Below are 23,725 nucleotides of genomic sequence, written 5' to 3'. Positions count from 1 at the left end.
ATACTTTACTTACAAGGATACCACTGATATATCATATTGTTACAAAAATTACACTTAATCACTTAACTACCGTTATTGAGCTAACGCACATCTAATGCGGCACATTAAATGTGCCACGTGTTTACAAAAAAAATATTTTTTTTCTTTTTTTAATATTAAAATATTTATCTTCTTTTTCTTTTTTTCCTTATTTTTCCTTATTTTTCCCTTCTTCCTCTTTTCTTTTTCATGCTCTTTTCCTTTCCAACAAACCCTAATCGCTACCAATTTCACCATCATCAGTGGCTTTTTTTGAGCACTGAACTCGTCGATGAATCTCCTAAGGCTATCCCTTGATTTCGATAAGCTCAACCTCAACCTTTTCACTCCATCTAGAAACATAAACCCAAACTCATTGAAGATGAGATGGCTAAACGAGTAAAGCAAGTCTAGGGTGTGAAACCAACAGTGTGTTATGGAATGCAATTGTAACTATCATTTCATATTTCTATTAATTATTGTTATTTCCTTTTATTGTAATATGTTACGTTTTAGTACTGTTTTAATAGTACAGTGTATTTTGTATTTAAAGGGGGAATCAACGATTGCTTAAACGATTCATTTTGGGAGAAAACACCGTTTAATGAAACGGTGTAGTTTTGGCAATGGTTATTCTACCAACTGTTACGATCCGTTATTCTGCCTCTAGGGAGAGCAGAGGTAGTTATGAAATTTGACAACCAGATTCAGTTTTCTTCTCTCTAAACTTTTCTCTCGCTTCTCTCTTTCTTAGCTTTTCCTCTCTTTAATTTCTTCTTTCAAAATCACATTGCAACAAACTTATTAGAGCTTCGTCGATTATCATGGTTACTGAGGGCATTACAACCAGGCTTCAAAAAGATATGGCGCTAAAACAGAATGAGCTTACACTGCTACAAGCAAAGTTCAATCACTTGGACACAATGATTGATGCACATCTTAAGGATTTCCAGGAAGGGATTAAAAATAAGGTCTGTTCTGGGCTTCATTCAAAGATCCACTCTCTGTTTGAGCAGTACTTTGACCAAATTCCTACTATTGTGGTTATTGGTTTGGTTTCAAACAAAGGAAAGGGAATTTAAGGCAAGAGCCTTCCAGGATTTTCATCAAGGAAACAGTTGATTGTGTCTTCCATACCAGATCTGAGACATACTAGTGCATCTTCTAGTGTAAGCAACTTGGATGCTGGGTGTAACGAACCAAATTTTAAGGTTATCGAAAAAATAAATTTTCGGTCTTTGATTCTGAAAATTAGATTCGTAAATATTTATTAGAAATATTTACGAAGTTAAGTGAGAGATTAATTAGATTTTAGTTAAATAAATCTAGTTTAATTAAGGTTAATTTAGTGAAAGGACTAAATTAAATAAAGTGTGAAGGTTTAATTATAAACTATAGAAAAGTCAAGAGATTAAATTAGCAAATAAGCCTTATGTGACAAGTGTGTGGTAAGTATAAGTGCATTTGCATTATTGTGATTGGTACAAATGTATGTATAAGTATGTATTTACTTATTAAATAAGAAATAATATTTATAATATAAAAACATAATAATAATGATATAATATAATAAAAAGAATAAAAGAAATAAAACATAAAGAAAAAGAAGGGAGAAAGGGACGAAACAGAGCAGGGAAAGAAAGAAAGAGAAAATAGGGTTTTGATGTTTGAAGTTCAAGTGGTAAGTCAATTTAATCCCTTTTCTTGTAATTTTGGTGTCTGGAATCCTAGGAAGAAATACTACTTGCGTTATGTTGAAATTTAGAAAGTTAATGAATTTTTAGATGTTGATTAAATTGTATTAATTGATGAATTATTGGTTTAATTGATATAAATTCAAGTTAAAAGTGGGAAAATGATTTATTTGTAAAGAGAGATATAAGTTTGTTTATAGTAGGGATTAAATTGTTTAAATTGTAGAATTGATGTTTTATATTGAATATTAAGAGTTGAAACTTGTTTAAAGTAGGTATAAAATGAAAACTATAAAGTTATTCGAAGAAAAAGAATGGTTATGGTGGTAGGACCTAATTAGAAATATAGTAAAAGTTACATGGAAATTAAAGAGTATGTTATTAAATAACATATATTGATAATTTTAAATGTTAAATTTTATGTAGCCAACGTAGCACCGGAAACTTTATCGAAAAAGGGGAAGGAAAAAGTGAACGAGGATATCGAATAAACTCGAGAATTTCGGTTTGTATTTCTATAAACTATGCTTAATGTTTTAATACAATGTAAATGATATTTTTAATAGTTAGAATGTATAATGAATTATATGATCAAACTATTATGTTTTCGTATTATAATGATATGATTTGAATACCCTATTAATGTGATGTCGGGCTAGTCGGATATAATTGGCATGCCATAGGATTGGAAGTGTTCAGGGATATTCCGACTGTGTGTCGATGAGACACTATATGTGTCGACTACTGTGACTGTTCCGGATTCGTTTTGAAGAGGTACTCCATACCTAAGTATGACTGTTACTGTTATTGTTACCCTTACGGTGTATTCTAGCTTCGGCCGAATAAACACTGTACATTATCCCCGGTGTGTGGGTTGGATCCGTGTATCCGTCCAAGTCCGAGTTATGTTAATAAGGGTAAATAAAAGTACTAAAGACAAAGACTGATTGTATTGATTATGTGACTGTGACTGTTATACAAGTATTGAAAGATATTGAATGATATGAAATGTATATAAATAATTGTTTAATTACATTTAAGAGCTATAAGTTAAAGGTAAGTGATGTAGATATTAAGATTATGAAAGTAAAAAGTTTAAGTTACAATGTATATACATAGCTTATTAATGTTTTAAGTATTAGTTTATAGAAATAACACTGAGTGTATACTCAGCGTACGGTTTGTTTTTCGTGCGCAGGATTAGGTACGAAAGAAAATTAAGGACTCAGTATCCAAGCCAATCTCGGACTCAAAGTGGTGAATACTTTTCTTTTGGTAAAATGGCATGTACCTAGGTTGTTAAGGTGTTATTTTGTACATGATAGTGAATAAACATGAAAGTTATTGAAGCATGGTATGAAATATGCATATTTTGGAAGTTAAACTTACATGAGTTTGATTAGTATGATAATGTAGTATAATTTTGATGAATTGTGGTATATAATCTTTAAGAGGTGTTGAAGTGAATGAATGAATATTTGCTAAGTTTGAATGACATAAGGAATGATATTTGATTTAAGAACTATTAGTAAATGTTTGGGTATGAATTAGATGTGTTTAGCATGTGAAAATAGCTTTAAAATGGTCAAAAATCATGTTTTCACACGGCTAAGTCACATGGGCGTGTGCCCAGGCCGCGTGGCTCTCTGTTTATGTCACACGAGCTGTTCCCACGACCGTGTGTGCAAGTCAAATTTTCCCACGGCCTGGCCCCACGGCCATAGGAGCCCCACGGGCAGGCCACACGGGCATGTCCTAGGCCACACCGGCGTGTGCCACTATTTTCAAGGAAAAGTTTCCAAAGTTCCCGGTTTAGTCCCAAATCATTTCCTAAGCATATTTTGGGCCTTGTAGGTCCATATTAGGGACTTAAAGATGATATTTGAGGAATTTTAAATTGAAATACAGATTTATGACTTGGTTTTGTTCGTTTATTAGTGTATAATTCTGGTAATGCCTCGTAACCCTATTCCGGCGACAGGTTAGGGTTAAGGGGTGTGACACTGGGAGTACTCTTTTTAGAATGGACTGTCTTCATTTTGATGAGAGTAATTTGTTGGGAAATGTGCTCATATTGTAATAAACATGTAATTGTTTTCTATTTATTTGAACGATGAATAAATAAATAAAGTTAATTTTACAATTCACTATTATGTCTTTTGTATTTATGTCTTTTCTATTTTGCATGCATAGCGAAATTGTGACAAGAAAATATTAACTTATTGATTGTCTAAAGTTCAAACTGAAGATAAGTGGCATTGTAAAAAACGTTTATATTACGAGAAACACAACTTACTTTAGTAGATAATCTAAATGAGTCCATAATCCCATAAAAGAATCAAAGTGAGCATTTGATTTAAATACTGAGAAGGATTATTATGTCGTCTACAATTTGAATTAAGGAGATGGCTAGTCTTGCTATCGGAGCAATTGACTCCACGAGTAGAGACATAGATGTATTCATTAGTAGAATGATATATTGGACTGGACCCAAGATGAATTAAATCTGAATCCGTTTGTGAATTAATTCACTTGTGACGTTCATGGTGTAATTTACCTAAATCTTGAGTTAGTCACTGACCATTCCTATGCAAATCATGTGCTTTGATATAAGTGGAGGCTTATGCTTTAAAGATGATCGAGCTCATAGTCGGTATATTGGGTACATGACTTGTGTATGGCATGACTTTACTAGCAACAGTGGAATTCATAGCTCAATTAAAAAGTTAATGATATCATTTCATTGGCATTGTGTGGATTGATAAATATGGAACATAGCCACGGGTTGCTTGTTCTCGAACGAGCAATTTATCACAGTCATTTGTTGACAATGATCATATTAATCATTAAAAAGACACAATGGTCACAATGAGATAAAATAGGATTGTATTGAGTAAATGAATTTAACTCAAAGGAATCAAAGCTATCATATGAGAGTAACACACACATGACGAGGTCATTGGATAAAGCAGTTGGATAAATTGCTTTTGTAAAAAGTATACAATAAAGAGTTTTCAATCATGGTACTTCTTGTGGACTAACTCCATTATTAAGTAATTGTGAATTATAGGAATGATGCTTCTGGACATAATTGCAATTATTAGAGCCTAATTGTATATGTCTGATTGGTCCCTCCGTTAGCTCAACAAAAGCTCGATCGAACTGCATTTGAATAAAAAAAATTCTATAACTTTGGGAATAATTTAATTGAGTCAATTTATTTTATGTGGAATTAAATTAGGTGGTCATAAGAATTGTTCAACTAGAGAATTTAATTAAATAATTTTCTTGAAAAGTAAATTTGAAAAATCTAAGTGATTTTAAGAAAATTTAATTCTGATCAAGTAAAATTAAATTAATCAAATCAATTAAAATTAAGATGATATTTTTGGAAGTTAATTTTTAAGTTAGACAATTGGCCCAATGGGTAATTAAACTTGAAAATTGGACCTAAAAAACCAAGACCAAAACCCAAAAACTGGTCAAACCAGGTCCGATATGTTAAACCCAACCAGTGGCTAGACTAGATCGGTTGGATCGTCATTGACCTGGACACTGTTGCAGATGTTTTGTCTAGGATTTCTTAAGAGCAGAACCATCAAATTTTTCAGTGTGTGAGTACTGTTAGTCTTTCTTGGTCTGAGCTATGGGATTAGATTGTGGGTTCTTATAGAGTTGATGCTAAGCTCCAAAAATTGTGTCAGAAAATTCAAAAACATAATGAGCTTCACCTTAAGTATTCCTGGGATGGCAGAATGATTAGAAGATTAGGGAAAGTTGTGGTGGGCCACAATGAGCAGCTTAGGAAGAATATTTTTTTATCTCTTCCGTGAAGGATTAATAAGGGGTCACTCGAGTGTTCATGCCACTATGCATAGAGTTTCAACCTTATTGTACTAGAAGGGCCTTTCACAAGATGTTAAAAAATGGGTTCGTGAATGTGTGACTTGTCAGAGATGCAAGGTGGAAAATTCTATTTATCCGAGGTTGTTGCAGCCACTTTCCATACTTGATCGAGCTTGGTCAGCTATCAGTATGGACTTTGTGGAGGCTTACCTGCTTCAAAAGGGAAATCTACAATTTTGGTGGTAGTGTATAGGCTCATAAAATATGACCATTTTATTACATTGGTCCATCCTTTTACTGTTGTTACATTGGCACATAAATATCTCAACCAAATTTACAAACTCCATGGCTTACTCGAATCAATTGTTTCTAACAGAGATAGAATGTTCCTTAGCAAATTTTGCTAGGAGCTCTTCAAATATTTGGGCACCGAACTTTAACTGTCCACTGACTATCACCCTCAAACAGAAAGGCAGATAGAAATCCTTAATAAATGCTTGGAGGGTTACCTAAGATGCATAACTGGTGAAAGACCCTCTGATTGGGTTATTTGGTTACCATTGGTAGAATGGTGGTATAATACAACTCACCACTTAGCAATTAAAACCACTTCGTATGAAGCCTTATATGGTCAAGACCCTCCTATTCATCTTTCTTATCTGGATAGAGCCTCTCGGGTTACAATAATGGATCATACCTTGCAGCATCGAGAGACTATGAGAAAGGTACTCCAATTCCATTTGAAGCAAGCTCAAGAAAGGATGAAACAGCTAGCCAACAGAAGGAGATCTGACAAGGAGTTTGCAGTAGGTGATTTGGTTTACTTGAAACCTCAACCATATCGACAACATTCTTTAAGGAAATTTTGAAACCAGAAGCTGTCACATTGATATTTTGGTCCTTTTCCAGTGGAAGCCAAGGTGGGGTACGTTTCTTACCGGTTACAACTACCACCAACTGCTCGTATCCATCCCACTTTTCATGTTTCACAGTTGAAAAAGCATGTCGGGTCTGCAATAAGTTCTCTAGTGTTGCCACCAGTAGGATCTAATGATGCAATTCTTAAAGAGCCAATCAAGGTGTTAGAAAGACACATGGTCAAGAAAAGGAATCAAGCAGCAACTAAAGTCTTGATTGAGTGGGCTAACACATTTTCAAAAGATGCTACTTGGGAGAATCTAAAAGAGATCCAATAGAGGTTTCCTGCTTTTGATCCTTGAGGACAAGGATCTACTTCGGGGGGTATTTGTTATGGAATGCAATTCTAATTGTCATTTCATATTTTTGCTAATTACTGTTATTTCTTTTTATTGCAGTACGTTGCATTTTAGTACTATTTTAGTAGTATGGCGTGTTTTGTATTTGAATGGAGGAATCAACGATAGCTTAAACGATTCGTTTTGGTGAAAAACACCATTTAATGAAACAATGTAGTTTTGGCAATGGTTATTCTGCTAACTATTACGATCCGTTATTCTACCTCTCTTAATAGCCAACTAGGGAGAGTAGAGGTAGTTATGAAATTTGAAAACCAAATCCAGTTTTCTTCTCTCTGAACTTCTTCCTCGTTTCTCTTTTTCTCATCTTCTCTCTTTAATTTCTTCTTTCAAAATCACCTCGCAACACGGCGGGGATCGAACAAGACAAAGTAGGATCTAAAGGGATGCACCAACAAGCAAGGGGGTATCAGTAGATAGTCCAAGAAGGAAGTCGTCAAAGAAAATCGTGATTTAAAATGTTAGTCTCATCACCATCGATGATGAAAAACACCCTTGAAACAACCACCACCATGACAACTACGATGGTTGTAGCTACTATTGCGGCAACAACGATGTCACCTCATCCTCCTATGTCGTTTCAGTGTATGGATACATTGCCTAATACACAACGTGGGCTGAGTAAGCCTAAATGTATTCAATGCGGGAATGTTGCCCATTCTAGGTGAAAGGAAAAATCTCCTTTTTTTGTTGTTTAAATTTTATTTTCATACGTAGTTATAGGATTTTTTTTTAAACATGTGGCACATTTAATGTGCCACGTTAGTTTGTAATAACGTGATAATATTAGTGGCATCTTGGTAAACTTTAAAAGGTTGATGGAAAAAATTATAAATTAACCAAAGTTCAGTGGCATTTGGTGTAGTTTATCTTATATTAAACTAGAAGCTACCATGTGTCATTATATGATTGGTCCATCAATTTATTTTAATAGTCAACGTGATCAATGATGAAAACCATTAATAAAATGGCTTAATTGATTATTTTGGTTAACGACAAGGATTTAATTTTGTACAAATTTAATACACGAGCTTAATTTAATTTTATTTTTTGCATTTTCTTAAAGACTTTTTTTATTTTACATATAAGCTTTTCCTTTTATCCTAAAAAATTATTATTCAAAATGGACTATGTGTTTGATAAAATTAGAGTATGAAAAAGATTCTTCAAAATTAGTATATCTACTTTCATTAAAATCATATTATACAATTTTTTTAAAAAAACAATTATTTATTGCATGATATGATAGATATTTATTAGACTTTTTAAATAAAAAAATTTATTACATATATAAAAATATATACATAAGTTAAAATGTGTTTATAGTTGTTATATTTTTGAAAATTAAGAATTCAGTCCATGTATTTGTATTTTTAGGAATTTAATCTCTATATTTTTCAGATTTTAAAATTTAAGTTCAATTGTTAACACTATTAATCTTTTTATTAAATTTTTAGTTGTGACATTTAAAAAGAAAAACTATTCACTTAATAATCATATAATTAAAGAAAGATATTATAATTTACCTGAATCTTAAAAAATTATTAATATTAACAATTAGATTTAAATTTTATAATCTAAAATTAAAAATTAAATTTTAAAAATATAAAAACTAAATTTTAATTTTAAAAAATATAAACACTATAAACATATTTTAACCATAAAAGTAAATTTATCTTGCATGGAATCTTTCCCTTAAATCAAGTACATATGCTCTAATATATATATATATATATATATGTGGAATGGCCATCATCACTAGCATATAGATATGGTAATAATTAAATATGAAGATTAGAATTTCAATACCTAATACCTTTTCCAACCAATGATCTTTAAGTAATGAAGTACAAGTTTTACATTTAAATAATCATATAAAATATTAAACATTATCTGTTATAGACAAAAGTAATGAAGAAGAGTTGGTTCCATAAAAGTTGCAATATTATATTATTTATATATACTCAAATAATTTTTTATTAATACCTATTTTATTGTTCATATTCAAATTTGTAACTACTCATCTCAATAAAATCATCTCTAAAATTTAATTTTAATAAGAGACGTAATATATTTTATCATTGTATCCAACACTTATTAATTTAAATAGTTTTTTATAGAAGAATAGTTTAACTATTAATTTTATTTCAATTGATCATTAGTCTAACGTGTTCAAATCTTGTTTAACAAGAGATTTTATTTTTAAACTTAATCAATCTCACCGCTTGATAATAATAAAACTATTAATTTAGTTACAAATAAATTTAATCTTCGACTTATTGAGTCTTAACTTAATTGACATTGACATTGTTATAAGTGCATGAGGACGTGTGTTCGAATACATTAAAACATATTATCTTCCTATTTAAGGTTAAAGAGAGACTATGAGTAATTCTACTTTTGTATAAAAAAAACAAAATATCCTATAATAAAATTAATATAAAAATAACAATCTTCAAGTTATAATCAAATAAGCTCATAATCTTTGTTTTATACTCAATAACACCCAACATAAATTAAAATTCCTTATTTAGGTACAATTTTTTAAAAAACAAATTCCCTTATTTGATACAGTTTGAATTTCCAAATAAACCCAAAACAAAATTAAGATAAGTCTTTCTCTAAACAGTGTAAAACTGTCAATGGCTACCTAAAATAGTGGATGCATAAAGAGTTAACTGAAACCACTACATAAAATGGGTAAATTCTTCCATGGAATTTCTTTTCTCATTGTTTACCTTTTGAGTGAGGGAGTTTGTGGTTGGCATGTCAACATTTGCTTTTTCAACCTCAATTTCCATCTGCTCTTCCAGCATAATATATAATATAATTTAGTATTTGAGTTTAATCCTTTTCAATAAAACAGAGTTGAATTACATTTTTCTATATTAGATTATGTAAATCCTCAAAAATCTTAAATGTTGATAGATTTTAATTTTAACTGTCGATGTAAAACAATCTATATTATTGAATCGAATAAAACTCAACTACAAATAAGAGTAAAATATAATCTAACTCTTAATACAAATACCTCACTTTTTTTTTAATACAATACTTGTATTTGACTAAAATCATACATTACAGTACCTAAAAAACGATATTAACTTTTTAGTGTTTAGTTAAAGTTCTAAAGTCAATTTGATGAAAATTTATAATTAACTGATACTATTAACAATTAACTTCTATTAACTTAACCCTAAAACTCTAATTATATCATATCCATCAAATATTATTTGACTAGTTAAACACAAATTATATGCAGAGAAATAAAATCCATATCCTCATACCCATGTCCCAATATTATATATATCCAATACAATACAATACTTCAAGAAAAATAAAAGATTAGCATTGCTTTAATTATATGCAGAGAAAAAGGCCCTTAATGCAAGGGGAAGCTCTAATGAAGTATATTCATACTTCATCCCTTGAATTTATGGCATCAAAGCAAACATAAGAGTTCGTAAAATGCTAAAATTCAAATGTTGACACTAGATTTATCTTTATATTTATATCATAGTATAGTACTGCTAAAATTCAAATGTTGACACTGGATTTATCTTTATATTTATATCATAGTATTAGTACAACAATATCTCCTCACAGTGCCATAAAAATGAAACCAAGAACCACAACAACCGAGTTTATACAAAGAGGATATACCCCAGGAGAATGAGAACCCTACAATCCACTTTACCTGAGTTCTCTTCACAACTGGAAGCCTTCTACTATGCTATGTACACCACAAGAAAGCAAAAGATGAAAGGAATAAAAATCAAATTGCAGACAGGGTTTGCACAAAAGAAACAGGTAATGAAGATCAACATAAAGATCCTGACCTGCTACTGACGCAATAAAGAAGCTGCAATTACCAAGGACTTGCTAAGCATCTGCTGTGAAACAAGAATCAAACAGCAATGTCAATTTACAAGAGTTTTCCTACTTAAACCAAGAGTCCATGAAAGAAAGTCATGAAGCTTTGCCACTAAACACGCAGTCTCATGTTTATTAGGTATTTCTGCCATATATATTTCTGCCAGAAAAGTATAAAGGGTAGAGACAGTTCACCATGCTTCACAAGCAGTTGCCTAAACAAACAAATAAAGTTTCCCCGAATATGAGAGAAAGGGGGGGGAGGGTAGCATGCTTTAACAAATAAATCCAGAGAGAAAAGCACGTCTAAGCAGATTTATCTCCCTATTTCCAAGATAAAGTAACCACGTTATATAATCTAATTTTCATAAAAACAGCTTATGATAGTCCCCAGTAAAAGTACCATGGATGCCCTTTTATTAGGAATCGGATTGCATTTCGCCTTCTCTACTACAAAAATAAGCAAATTAATCCTTATACATTCGATCAAAAAGAGTAAATTAATCCTTTTTGTTAAAAATTTGTCGACATGAGGTATACGTGACGTCTTGTGTAACTATCTGATTATTTCATCAATCACACTAGTTTTTATCAATAGAAATGAATGAAAATTTTAAATTGAAAGGACTAATTTACTCTTTGATCTAACGTATAGGGACTACTTTGTCATTTTTTTGAGTAGAAAGGGCAAAATGTAATCTAACTCCTAGTATGGGGACTTCCATGGTACTTTTACCAATAGTCCCCCTATTAAGCAACAGTCAATCATTCAATCCCAACGAATCCAGCTCCTTAAAAATCAACTTGCTTTGTCTTAAATGGACAAGCTATTCGTATCAAGGCACTACAAATTACTTAATTACTCTATAACAATATCTATAAACATATCTTTATTATATTTATCCATTCCTCACTTGCTATACCAAACCAGCAGTAACATGTATGATGAATTCATCACCACGCACACCGCATTCCACACATTGTTGTTATATATCAATTCTATTGTCCATCCATCACCGACCTCCATCTCTAGTTAACCTGCAGTCCGCACCAAAATTAAAGGGGGCGAAAACAACCCCATCCACTCAACAACCATGCCATCACTAAAAATCTAACACAAAATCTAAGCTAAATAATATTTAAACTACACATACAACACGAACCAAACACCTTCCAACACATAAAATGAGCTATATAGACCATATTCTTCTACCTTGTCCTATTTAAGATATAAAGTAAGAAAAGGCTTGTAAAACAATCCAAAATTAAGTTATAAAAAAATTTAAAGGAACCATATTTTGAATCACTGATTTCAACACAAAGTCAGAAACATATGGTGATCTACATAGACCATATTATGCCAAAACTAACACCAACAAAAGGCCAACCTTTGCCAACTTAAATATTATATCACATAAAGGTCATCCATATACATAAACTTAAGCTTTTTGAAGCCTAATCATTCATGTAACACAATAAAAACACATTACCCAAGAAAAAAATATGCTAAAATCATCTAAATTAAACGTCAAAAGACTGCCAAGGAGCCGAATTTTAGTCATTCAAAACCAAGCAAAGTTAAGCATGTAGGATTGCCGGCATGGACCATATCATGAGACTTTGCTACTATATCCTATGTAGCAGTTCATAACTATAAAAGCACATAAGCATTAAAACAGGTATAAAGATACCAAATTTTGCAATCAAACTGAAACAACCAAAAAATTAAGGTTAAACTCTGCTATTAGTTTGCGAAAGTTGTAGATTTAGTCCCTGTACTTGAATTTGGTCACTTTTTGTTCCTGTACTTTTCAAATTGTTAAATTCATTAAGTTAAATTTTGTTGTTTCCAAAATCTGATGTGGCAAATATATTATCATATGTGTAATACCATGCCTGCTTGTTATTTTCACATATTACTCACTAGAAATTCAGTTCATATATTAAAAACTATCATTTGAATTGAAATTTCAAAATTCAAGACTTAGAATGATCCAATTGAAAAATATGGACTAAACCTACAACTGTAAGTATAGTACTAAACTAGTAATTGAATTTAAACAAACAGATTTAACAGCTACCTTTTGGGTTAGAACTAAAATTTCAAAAGTAAAAAATTACAGGACTAAAATTGACCGATACAAAAAGTACAGACCAAAACTTTTACAAAGTACAGGGACTAATAACAGAATTTAACCAAAAATTAAAGCCCTAACCTTTGGAAGCTTCCTCCTCCACTTCAGCCTCCTTAATGGTAATCACAGGCTCACCACTCCCGCCATCTTTATCATCAGGGTACCTAACAACAACAACAGGGCAAACACAGTGATGGACACAATAATCACTAACACTGCCCAACTTCCCATCACTCCCTCTTTTCTCGGCTCCAAACCCTCTACTCCCCATTATAACGGCGCTCAACCCTAACCTCTCCACTTCAAGGCACAACCTTTCCCTCATATCATGATCTTTCACTATGTGAATCTTAAAGGGAACCCCGGATTCTTTCAAGGGTCTGGCCAAATCCGCCACTTTTGAAGCCGTGAAGGCATCGAATTCGTCTTCTATTTGCTTCTGGGACTCCGGGGTTTCCGCGCTTTGTGGGGTGTGGGGGAGTGGGCCCCAGTCGGCTCCATAGAGTACGGAGGTAGGTGAGACGTGGAGAACGATGACGGCGTCACCGGGTCGGAGGTAGTTTTGGACAGCCCAGCGGACGGCGAAAGCTGATTCGTCGGAGAGGTCGACGGCTACACCGATCTTACGGCGGGCGCCGGCGGTGGGAGTAGGGGTAGCGGCGGAGGAGGGGTGGTGAGGGGAGGAGGGATGACGGATCTTGATGGTTGGAAGCTGAGGGTGGTCACTGTTGTCAGAGTGATTCATTTTCTTGTGGAACTTTGCTTTTCTTTCTTTTTGGGTTCTGTAGGGGTTTTATTTAAGAATAAAAATTATAGAGCTTTGGGAAGGACGGTTCTAGAGGTCCGTTTTTAAAGGTTAAAATATGCCATCAATCCCTATACTCTTCATAATTTTAAAATTTAGTCTTTATATTTTTATTTCTAATAATTGAATCCTCTATTTTTAGATTTTAAAATTTAAGTCCATCTGCTATTAAAATAAAAGTAGAGTGACCTGATTTTTGAAATCTAGAAAGTAAAAGGACTAAATTCATAGAAATAAAAGTATAAGAAATAAATTTTAAATTTATAAAAATACATAGATTGACGACATATTTTAACAATTTCTAAATGTAATTGAGAGAGAAAAAGACAGGTAAAAGTAACATGGAGGCCCTTGTACTAAAAGTCAAATTGCATTTTCCCCTTTCTAATAAAAAAATGAGCGATTTAGTCATTGTACGTTAGATCAAAAAGAGCAAGCTGGTCCTTTTGTTCAAATTTCCATCAATTTCTATTGTTAAAAATTGGCTTATGTATGTCAGCATGGGAGACACGTGGCAAGCAACGTGTCATTATTTGATTATTTTGTTAACCAAGCCAATTTTTAACAGTACAACTGGATGAAAATTTAAATAGAAAGGATCTACTTGCTCTTTGTTCTAATATACAAGGACTAATTTGCCTATTTTTAAGTTGTGGATGTAAAATGTAATATGACTCCTAATATAGAAACCTCCATAATAGTTTTACCGAAAAAGACATCACAACGTGTTTATCGAAATGTGTTTCTTTTATACCATATGATCTCCTCATTATAGGTATTGAGGTTAGTTTGAAAATTATTATCGAGTTCGAAATCTATTATATGATAACATTTTGTATTTTGAGAAACTTGAGATTTAAGATGTGGAAGCTCAGTTGACAAAATTGGAATCGAATCTCAAATCCTTTAGAGTCAATATAATTATCACATATCAAACTTCAATATTCATGGATGTGGAAGTCTGACTAATAAGGTTTAAAACAATCTAACTATCTAAATCGACACTAATAAAAGTCAAAGTCGAGCTAAATAGGGAATGATAAGTATTGAGTCCACTTACATGCAACTAGATGAAACTCTAAACCCTATAAATAGATTTTATCCTATCTTTCTTTTCACACAAAGTCCTAAATTTCCTTGCCACTTTAGTCTCATTGGATGGGCAGTGAGGTGCGATGTGATGCGTTTAGTTTACTTTTTGTCTCACGCTATAATATTGCTACAATATTTAATCTCACTGCTACCACTAATTTTAACTAACCTCAGGTTAACGCATTCCGCATCCAAACTCATTCTTAAACTCTATCAATTCCCTTCAATTCCAACTTTTAAAATGACTTTATTATACGTGGGCTTAGCAAGAAAAATCTATTTGAATCGAGGTGTTTGAACGGCTTATATAATTATCCAAAATTGAATCAATTTTATTTTTATTTAATTTATAATTAATTTTATTTTTATAAAAATATTTTATATTTAAAATAGTGAAAATATTTTATATTTAAAATAGTGAAAATATTTTAAAAGGTGTATATATATTTAAAAATCATATAACCATATAAAAGTTATTAGATTTTTTTATTTACTTGAAAAATTATTGGGTTTTAGAAATATTAATGTAAAAGGACATTGAAACTTTGTCAAATAATATTCAAAAGTCATTAAACAAAGCATATTTTTAAAAAAAACTTTAAAATCTAAAATAAAAATTAATATGAAAAATTAAAAATCAAACCAAATTATAAAGAACAGTTCAAAAAAAGGTTAAAATATGTTATAGGTTCCTATACTCTTTAGAAATTTAAAATTTAGCCCTAATATATTTATTTTTAAGAATTTAGTCTCTCTACTCTTTTTTTCAAGATTTAGGTCTGATTATTAATATTGTTAATTTTTTGGTGTGACATTTTGAAATAAAAAATACTCACTTGATAGCAATGTAATAAAATAATTTGTAATGAACATGAATTTAACAAAATAATTTTAACAGTGTTACAGATAGACTTGAATTTTGAAATTTGACAAGTAAAATGATTAAATTCCTAGAAATAGAAATACAAAGACTAAATTCTAAATTTATGAAGAATATATGGACTTATAGAATATTTTAATGAAAATATTATATTATATTATATGAGAAGATGCATTGTATTAATATTTAGATTACAAAATGATCGTAAGGCAAAAATTTTGTTAGTGAGTGCTAAAATTAAATTTTAATTTTACGATGGTAAAATTTAATTTCACCATTTGAATAGTCTATATTTTTATAATTTTAAAAGATTAAATCAAATTTATATTATTTTTAAAGGGCCAAAATATAATTTTACTTTTACTAATTTAAAAGAAACAAAAAATTTCCATTTTAAAAAATCAGGACCTTTACCAGCCCCTTGGCAACGCCTCTAGTCATATCATGTGTGAAAGGAATAGTTGGGAATAGGAGAAAAAAAAGGTGAAAAGGGGTTCCAATGGAATTTGGAACAACATTCCTAATGGGATTTAGGATTAAAGATTTTGATAATGAAATTTTGATTTTAGGATTTGAGTATACTTTAACTAAATTTAATATGGTTAAAAATTAAATAATTAAAAGATAATAATACCAGCAAATGTTGAGTTCTTCAAAAAAAATAAGTTCAAATATTAGAGAGAGGAGTAAAATTAATTTTTTTTGGAAGGGCCAAATTTAATTTTAAATTTTTAGGAGAGCTAAAAAATGTAATTGTTTTTCATTGTGTTAATGTAAAATTTTACAACTTTCAAGGGACTAAACTATTAACTTTTTGTTTTTGGAGAGGGCATAATTAGATTTTAAATTTTTAGAGAGACCAAAATATAATTTTACTATTAAATTAACTTAACACATTGCAAATGCTCAAGGAACTAATTTTTTGAGAGGCCAAAGCCCCTACCGGCCCCCTAGCTTTTTACTTGATTGGAGACAGCATTTTTTGACTTTTTTTATAGACAATTACATATATCGAAATGAGTATAAGTCATTTAATTAATTTGATTAAATTAAAATTTTGGTTGATTTTTTTCCATTTTATAAAAAAGATTAAGAGATGGTAATATTTTTATTTTTAGATAATCTTAAAATGAATTTTTAAATATTTATGATAAATGAGATGTTGTTTTTAAATTCAAAAGAAAATCAAATGTATGCTGTGGTGGTATGCAAAAGAATCCTATATTAAATAGACAATGAAGGCACCCAACAAAATCAATGGACGTGCCGGAGTGGTTATCGGGCATGACTAGAAATCATGTGGGCTCTGCCCGCCTTCACAGAAATGCTTTGAGTCAACAGCTAAGTTAGACTTACACGTTAATTGCCACGTAGATTTCTATCACCACATCCTAAAAGCATATAAGAGAATAAAAGCATATCAGGCACCAAGCATGTAGATAAAATGGGATCTTTCTCTCTTACCCCCTCTCTCACCTATTCCTTCTTGCCCTTAATTTTTATCACTCTTCTAAATGATTCTCTACCCTATCTTAAATAGAGTGAACCTTGTATCTCTACCATCCTCTCCGTCATGTGCAAATCTATCATCAACACACTCCAAATTTCTTCAAATAATAATTAAAATTTTCAAACCTACAAAAATTAAGTATGATATCCATAAATATTCAAGTACGCATTTATTTATCCTCATCTATATTGAAAGCTTAATAAATTAAAACTTCAAATCCCAAAAACAAAAAAACATGGGAAGAATTTGAACATAAATGGAGAACAAGCCAATCCACTTCTCAAGTCACATTAGGATTTCAATTTTTCATGGAAAGATGTAATAGAAACCAATAAATTGAATGTAAATAGTGAAGGGTTCATCCCCGAACCAAAAACAAACCATCAAAAACCTTATCTTTGGTGATTTTGTTCATTTCTTTACTATCATCGTCTCTATTGTAGGATACAATTAAAACCATTTCTTTTATTTGAATACCATCTCTGGTCCCCCCCCCCCATAAAGTCACTATATAAAAACCTCATATCCACCATTACCATTTGCTTAAGAAAAAAATAGCCATTTGATCTGAAAAGTATAGCAAAAAGGATTAAAACCATGAGTTGCATTGGAGCTATTGAGGCATTGAAAGATCAAGGAATTTGTACATGGATTTATGCTCAAAGGTCAAATTCAACACCATGCTAAGAACAATATCAGATCTTCATCTTCCACTTCTCAAGTTAATAAAATTTGTGCTCCATCTTCTGATTTGTTTAACAAACTTAGAGATGATGATAAGTTGAAGAAACATGAGGAATCTCTTAGAATTGTCACTAAAATTTGAGATTTATTCACATGTACTTTAAAATTTAAAATTTTAATCCTACTTTTTTTTCAATTTAAAAATTCTAATCATAATTATTATCGTAGTTTATAATTTCTGTCAAAATTTGTCAACTTAGTATGTTTATTTTTAGTCAATCATATGCAGTGCCATATGAGGATAGTTTAATTAACATACCAAGTTAGCAAATTTTGATGGAAAATACTAATAACATTAATGACTAAACTAAAATTTTTAAATAAAAAATTAAGAAAATCTACTTTTGATATTTTTAAGTACAAAGATTAAATTTCAAATTTTGTCTGAGTACAGAGACGGACGTATTTTAACAAACTAGAAATTGGAACACTTCAAACACATAATAACTAAAACTTATAATGATCTAACTTGAAAACGTAAACCTAAAATACAAATGACCCCAAAAAATATTCGAAAATTTTAAAATTCTACTCAACTCGACTCAAGATTTATAGAAACCAAATGTATACAGTAGCCAACAAATTGTAAACCTTTGCTGCTTTGGACTGCTTTATCAGTTCAACCATGACACTGAAATAACTAAAGTTATAAAAGGAAGAGCAAAATATTAAGAGTTAAAACAAAAAAAAAAGATTTTTTTTCCAATTTATAAAAAAGATTAAGAGATGGTAATATTTTTATTTTAGATAATCTTAAAATGAATTTTAAATATTTATGATAAATGAGATGGTTGTTTTTAAATTCAAAAAGAGAATGAAATGTACGTTGTGGTGTATGCAAAAGAATACGATATTAAACAAAAAATGACAGAATCTAACAAAATCAGTGGACGTGCCGGAGTGGTTATCGGGCATGACTAGAAATCATGTGGGCTCTGCCCGCGCAGGTTCGAATCCTGCCGTTCACGCCTTTGCATTCTATTTTTATTTTCTTGGTCCTGAAATCATTTTCCGTCTCCTTCTTCATCAGTCCATCTCATTCTTCTTCATTCCTTCTCCTTCTTTTGTTCTTCATCTTCTTACCCTCGCATATCTTCTCTTCTCAGGCTGCTGTTTCGTTTGCTCTCTTCTTTCTCAGGCAACTCGAGGTTCCACTTCGCTGGGTCTTTCTAAGGGAAACGAGAAACCCCAAGTTCCATGAGTAGCGAATCCCTCCACCGTCGCTGTAAATTGAAACGCCAATCTCTACCCTTCCTCTTTTGTCACATACAAGAAATCTAAGTCTGTCTGTACAATCCCTCACCACACCATTATTATATCCCCTCTGCAAATCTTTTGTTTTATTAGACCAAATAGATCGCAAAGGAGTTAAGAAATGGGGGCTGGGCGAGAAGTAGCAATATCACTTGATGGAGTGAGAGGCAAGAACGTGATGCAGTTGAAGAAGCTTAACACAGCTCTCTTCCCTGTTCGTTACAACGATAAGTACTACGCCGATGCTCTCGCTTCTGGCGAATTCACCAAGCTTGGTTTGCTCCGTTTTTCCTAATCTTTTTCTGGGTTTTCATTTTTTTTTAAAGTTGTTGAACTCTTTTTGGTTGGTCCAATGTTGTTTGGCATTTTCTTTGCACTGGTTTTTTTTTTTTTATTTTGTGTTCTTTAGTATATGCCATCTATTGGGAATTTTATTGTTGTTCTCTTTCCCTCTGCGTATGTAGTTAGTATCCTATTATGGGAATTTATTTTGTTGGTTTTGATTTCTGCGTTTGATTTTGGCTTTTTGGTTCTTTGAGTCGGAAGATTGATGGCCTTTTATGGGCTAGTTTGATTTATATTGGCATTTGATTATACATGATTGGAAAATGGTTTAATATGTATAGATTCTCCAAGACTAGAAACTTTATCCTTGATGTTTCAAGTTACTGAATGATGAACTTGGCTGTCTTGAAACTACAACCTACACATGAGTGACCTTCGATACCGTTAACATGTTTTCGGTTATCAGTTTAGTGTCTTCTCATGTGATCATTGGTAGAAGCAATTCCTTGTTGGATTAGATAGTTTAGGTTAGATAACCCCACCTATATTGAATTGCTTGATCTATTTATTGTGTTTTGGTTTCAATGGTCAAATTCTGGGCTTATTAAACTCTAAAAATGCGTGTCACCAGTCATCCTCGTGAAAACATGTCTCAAAAACACTCTTTGCTTCTGCTGTTGTGCTTGTGCTGCCTTACACTCGAATATTTATGTTACCAATATTAGCTGGTCCAGTCACCTTTTCTTCCATGATCTTCTGCATATTGTGTAACGTTAATACATCCTTCCTTATCCTGCATTGCTTTTACACTGTTAAATAGCGAGTAGCAGCTATCCCTGAAGTTTTCTGGCGAACTTTAGAGTCATAAAAACCCTGGCTAAAGACTTCCTGATTCTGAAATTTGCTGCCTTGCATTGGAGGGCACCTATTGAGCTTGATGGTCTACATCTTTTCACAGAAACTGTAGAAATTTCAAAACCTGTTACTTTTTGGAGAGAAGTTATCTTATCGTTTCCTTCTGTCTTGGTAACTGCATATTTGATTTATTTTCTCCTTAATCCTCAAGTCATGCTCTAAGAAATACACTCAATTGAAGTTTGGAGCAACTCTATCCTCTTTTAACTCTATGATCTTATGAATGTGCAGAGCATGTTTGTAATGTCCCTGTCATAGTGGCTTCATCATATGATATCAATTACTATGTTACACATTGATGGTTAGAAAGCTGTAATTAATTATTTTTTATTCAATTTGATGGCTTGGAATAAATTGTTTGTGGTGACGCATGCATATTCACGTAACAGATGATGTGATTGTTATACATAGCTATTACATGAGTGAGAATAGCCTGTGTTATCCAAAAATTAGTATTTTGTTCTAACAATTACTCTTTTCCATGCTAACTCAGCATATTACAGTGACATCTGTGTCGGATCAATTGCTTGCCGGCTGGAAAAGAAGGAAGGTGGGGCCATCCGTGTGTACATCATGACATTGGGTGTTTTAGCACCGTATCGTGGGCTAGGAATTGGTGAGTAGACAAACAACATTTCCTTGGAATAGGTCATGCAAGAAACTAATTGCTAATTGGATGATCTTAATATTGTCCTTTTAACATTATCAATACCTATAATTTGAATCAGATCACTTCTGGTTTCACTTGCGCTCTTAAAATATCTGCACATGTTCAGTGGCACAATAATGGTTGTCTTTTGCAAATTGCAATGAGGTCAACGATGAAGAAATGTAGAGTGTAACTAAACTGCCTCAGCATGTTTTTGCTGAAAATTATGTTCTCATTGATTCTGAATAGAAGCCATAGTTCGTTAAAAATCTTTAATTTATGCAGGTACAAGGCTATTGAACCATGTTCTTTATCTCTGTTCGAAGCAAAACATACCGGAAATCTACTTGCATGTTCAGACAAACAACGAAGATGCCATCAACTTCTATAAGAAATTTGGATTTGAAATCACAGAGACAATCAAGAAGTATTACACAAACATTGACCCTCCCAGACTGCTTTGTACTTACAAAGCTCACCGCTACATCACAAGCTAAGAAATAACAATTAAAAGCTGGTAATGCTATCTAGAGGAATTGGTTATTGTTATCTTAGTGAATTTGATCAATTCCTATACTTGTGGGAATTATTTTGACAATAAGGATGCTGTGATGCATGAATGACATGAGATATGGCGTTAATGATGCCAGTTATGATTGGTTTTTATCTTTTGAGCTGAAATTTTGTTAGTCTTGTTCAACACTTCGTTGGTGAATGTGACCATTGCCGGTTAATGTCATTAAATGATTTTGTTGCTCCAGTAAAATACAATCACTACATTTCTCCGAATTTGATACCATTGGTATGGTTTATGTGAATGTTAACTGAGGTATTGGAAGATATTCGGTATCTGTTGAGTTTAGGCCTGTTTCAACCCTTTAAGGGGTTGATCAATATTTTCAATTTTCACTAATGTACTTGTAGCAAAACATTTGTATTTATTTATTTATAAATAAATCATTGCAATATATGTAAAAATAATTTAAAATATGAATTTATTAATATATGTAAAAAGAGCTTTTCCGGAAAATATTTTCAAGAAATCTGCCAAAAAAACAAAAAATATTTTACATAGATTTATCCAAACACCAAAAAAGTAAATTATTTTTCAGAGTCTAAAAACAAACATTTTACTGGCAAACAAAGGAGCTTAAACTTCAAATCCCAAAAACAAAAAAACTTCAAATCCCAAAAACAAAAAAACTTGGGAAGAATTTAAACATAAGTGGAGAGCAAGCCAATCCACTTCTCAAGTCACATTAGGATTTCAATTTTTCATGGAAAGATGTAATAGAAACCAATAAATTGGATTTAAATAGTGAAGAGTTCATCCCCCAAATCCAAAGAAACCAAAAACAAACCATCCAAAACCTTATCTTTGGTGATTTTGTTTATTTCTTTACTATCATTGTCTCTATTGAAGGATACAATTAAAACTATTTCTTTTATTTGAATACTATCTCTAGTTTCCCCCCATAAAGTCACTATATAAGAACCTCATATCCACCATTACCATTTGCTTAAGAAAAAAACAGCCATTTGATCTGAAAAGTATAGCAAAAAGGATTAAAACCATGAGTTGCATTGGAGCTATTAAGGCATTGAAAGATCAAGGAATTTGTACATGGATTTATGTTCAAAGGTCAAATTCAACTGCATGCTAAGAACAATATCAGATCTTCATCTTCCACTTCTCAAGCTAATAAAATTTGTGCTGCATCTTCTGATTTGTTTAACAAACTTGGAGATGATGATAAGTTGAAGAAATAATAGGAATTCCTTAGATGTTAGAACTGTCATGTTGGTCATCCATTTACTTATCTAAAATTTGAGATTTATTCACATGTACTTTAAAATTTAAAATTTTAATCCTACTTTTTTTCAATTTAAAAATTCTAATCACAATTATTATCGTAGTTTATAATTTCTATCAAAATTTGTCAACTTAATATGTTTATTTTTGTCAATCATATGCAAGTGTCATATGAGGATAGTTTAATAATTAACATACCAAGTTAGCAAATTTTGATGGAAAATACTAATAACATTAATGACTAAACTGAAATTTTAAATAAAAAATTAAGAAAATCTAATTTTGATATTTTTAAGTACAGAGATTAAATTTTAAATTTTGTCTGAGTACAGAGACTGACATATTTTAACAGACTAGAAATTGGAACACTTCAAACACATAATAACTAAAACTTATAATGACCTAACCTGAAAACGTAAACCTAAAATATAAATTACCCCTGTAGACCCAATTTTTAGCCTGGGCCTATACATATACAGAAAAATAAAACAAAACAACAGTCCAAATCTAGTTACACCAGACCCAAAACTTTGCAATGGCACAATACTTGGTTACACAAGCCCAATGACCCAAATCGTTTTCAGAAACAACAAGCCCTAGAGTCAATCCTTAAAATTGATTATTTTCTGTCTTTTTGTCGAAAATTAAAAATTTTATTTTTAACATACGATCCTTTTAATTGGTGTTATGGTTTTCATCATCTTATTCATGTTTTTGTGTTGGAGTTTTTATGTCCCCTCGAATTGCATTGCATGACCGTTGTGGTCACACCTTTTAGGTGGGAGTGAGAAACTATGCCTTCGTGAGGTTTTCACCTCCGCATGGGCTAGTGGACTGCTTCCAGCATACATCTGTACCTATGTCTTCGTGAGGTTTTCACCTCTGCATGGCCATAGGAAAATGTATTCCCCTGAATCGAACTCGATCCACATGAG

General features: G+C 31.6%; 3 protein-coding genes, 1 long non-coding RNA gene and 1 other non-coding gene across 6 annotated transcripts; 4 read left to right on the top strand and 1 right to left on the bottom strand.

Moving 5' to 3' along the window:
* The first annotated feature begins 234 nt into the window (after window positions 1-234).
* On the top strand, window positions 235-3,156 carry LOC128293230 (uncharacterized). Its single transcript, XR_008283360.1, has 3 exons — window positions 235-1,187; window positions 2,139-2,217; window positions 2,911-3,156. It is a non-coding gene; the product is annotated as an uncharacterized LOC128293230 (long non-coding RNA).
* Window positions 3,157-6,244: 3,088 nt separating this feature from the next.
* Window positions 6,245-6,754, top strand: LOC108451643 (uncharacterized). The gene is made up of 2 exons (XM_017749308.1): window positions 6,245-6,368; window positions 6,468-6,754. The coding sequence occupies exons 1-2, from the start codon at window positions 6,245-6,247 to the stop codon at window positions 6,752-6,754; spliced, it is 411 nt and encodes a 136-aa protein (XP_017604797.1).
* A 3,577-nt stretch (window positions 6,755-10,331) lies between these two features.
* On the bottom strand, window positions 10,332-13,659 carry LOC108453792 (universal stress protein PHOS32). 2 transcript variants are annotated; one of them, XM_017752092.2, is made up of 3 exons: window positions 12,925-13,659; window positions 10,675-10,728; window positions 10,332-10,568 (listed from the first exon to the last, which is right to left on the bottom strand). In XM_017752092.2, the coding sequence occupies exons 1-2, from the start codon at window positions 13,586-13,588 to the stop codon at window positions 10,718-10,720; spliced, it is 675 nt and encodes a 224-aa protein (XP_017607581.1). In that variant the 5' UTR covers window positions 13,589-13,659; the 3' UTR covers window positions 10,332-10,568; window positions 10,675-10,717. The 2 variants fall into 2 exon arrangements, with proteins under 2 accessions (XP_017607581.1, XP_017607582.1); XM_017752093.2 differs by having other exon boundaries at window positions 10,675-10,725; window positions 12,925-13,658.
* Window positions 13,660-18,760: 5,101 nt separating this feature from the next.
* TRNAS-AGA (transfer RNA serine (anticodon AGA)) lies at window positions 18,761-18,842 on the top strand. The gene has a single exon. It is a non-coding gene; the product is annotated as a tRNA-Ser (tRNA).
* Window positions 18,807-21,748, top strand: LOC108453088 (uncharacterized). Its single transcript, XM_053027861.1, has 3 exons — window positions 18,807-19,403; window positions 20,822-20,944; window positions 21,263-21,748. Exons 1-3 carry the CDS (start codon window positions 19,250-19,252, stop codon window positions 21,472-21,474), a joined length of 489 nt encoding a protein of 162 aa, XP_052883821.1. The 5' UTR covers window positions 18,807-19,249; the 3' UTR covers window positions 21,475-21,748.
* Window positions 21,749-23,725: the final 1,977 nt, after the last annotated feature.

Source organism: Gossypium arboreum, chromosome 5, assembly GCF_025698485.1.
Source record: "Gossypium arboreum isolate Shixiya-1 chromosome 5, ASM2569848v2, whole genome shotgun sequence".
Lineage (NCBI taxonomy): Eukaryota > Viridiplantae > Streptophyta > Magnoliopsida > Malvales > Malvaceae > Gossypium > Gossypium arboreum.
The sequence above is the reverse complement of the archived record's forward strand: the minus strand, read 5'-3'. Positions and strand labels throughout refer to the sequence as shown.

Excerpts from the sequence above, each read along its gene's own strand:
- LOC108453088 (XM_053027861.1), top strand. The coding sequence starts at position 19,250 with ATGGGGGCTGGGCGAGAAGTAGCAATATCACTTGATGGAGTGAGAGGC. Across the intron at positions 19,404-20,821 it reads TGGCGAATTCACCAAGCTTG|CATATTACAGTGACATCTGT; the intron begins GTTTGCTCCGTT and ends ATGCTAACTCAG. Across the intron at positions 20,945-21,262 it reads GTATCGTGGGCTAGGAATTG|GTACAAGGCTATTGAACCAT; the intron begins GTGAGTAGACAA and ends TAATTTATGCAG.
- LOC108451643 (XM_017749308.1), top strand. The coding sequence starts at position 6,245 with ATGGATCATACCTTGCAGCATCGAGAGACTATGAGAAAGGTACTCCAA. Across the intron at positions 6,369-6,467 it reads TGACAAGGAGTTTGCAGTAG|TGGAAGCCAAGGTGGGGTAC; the intron begins GTGATTTGGTTT and ends GTCCTTTTCCAG.
- LOC108453792 (XM_017752092.2), bottom strand. The coding sequence starts at position 13,588 with ATGAATCACTCTGACAACAGTGACCACCCTCAGCTTCCAACCATCAAG.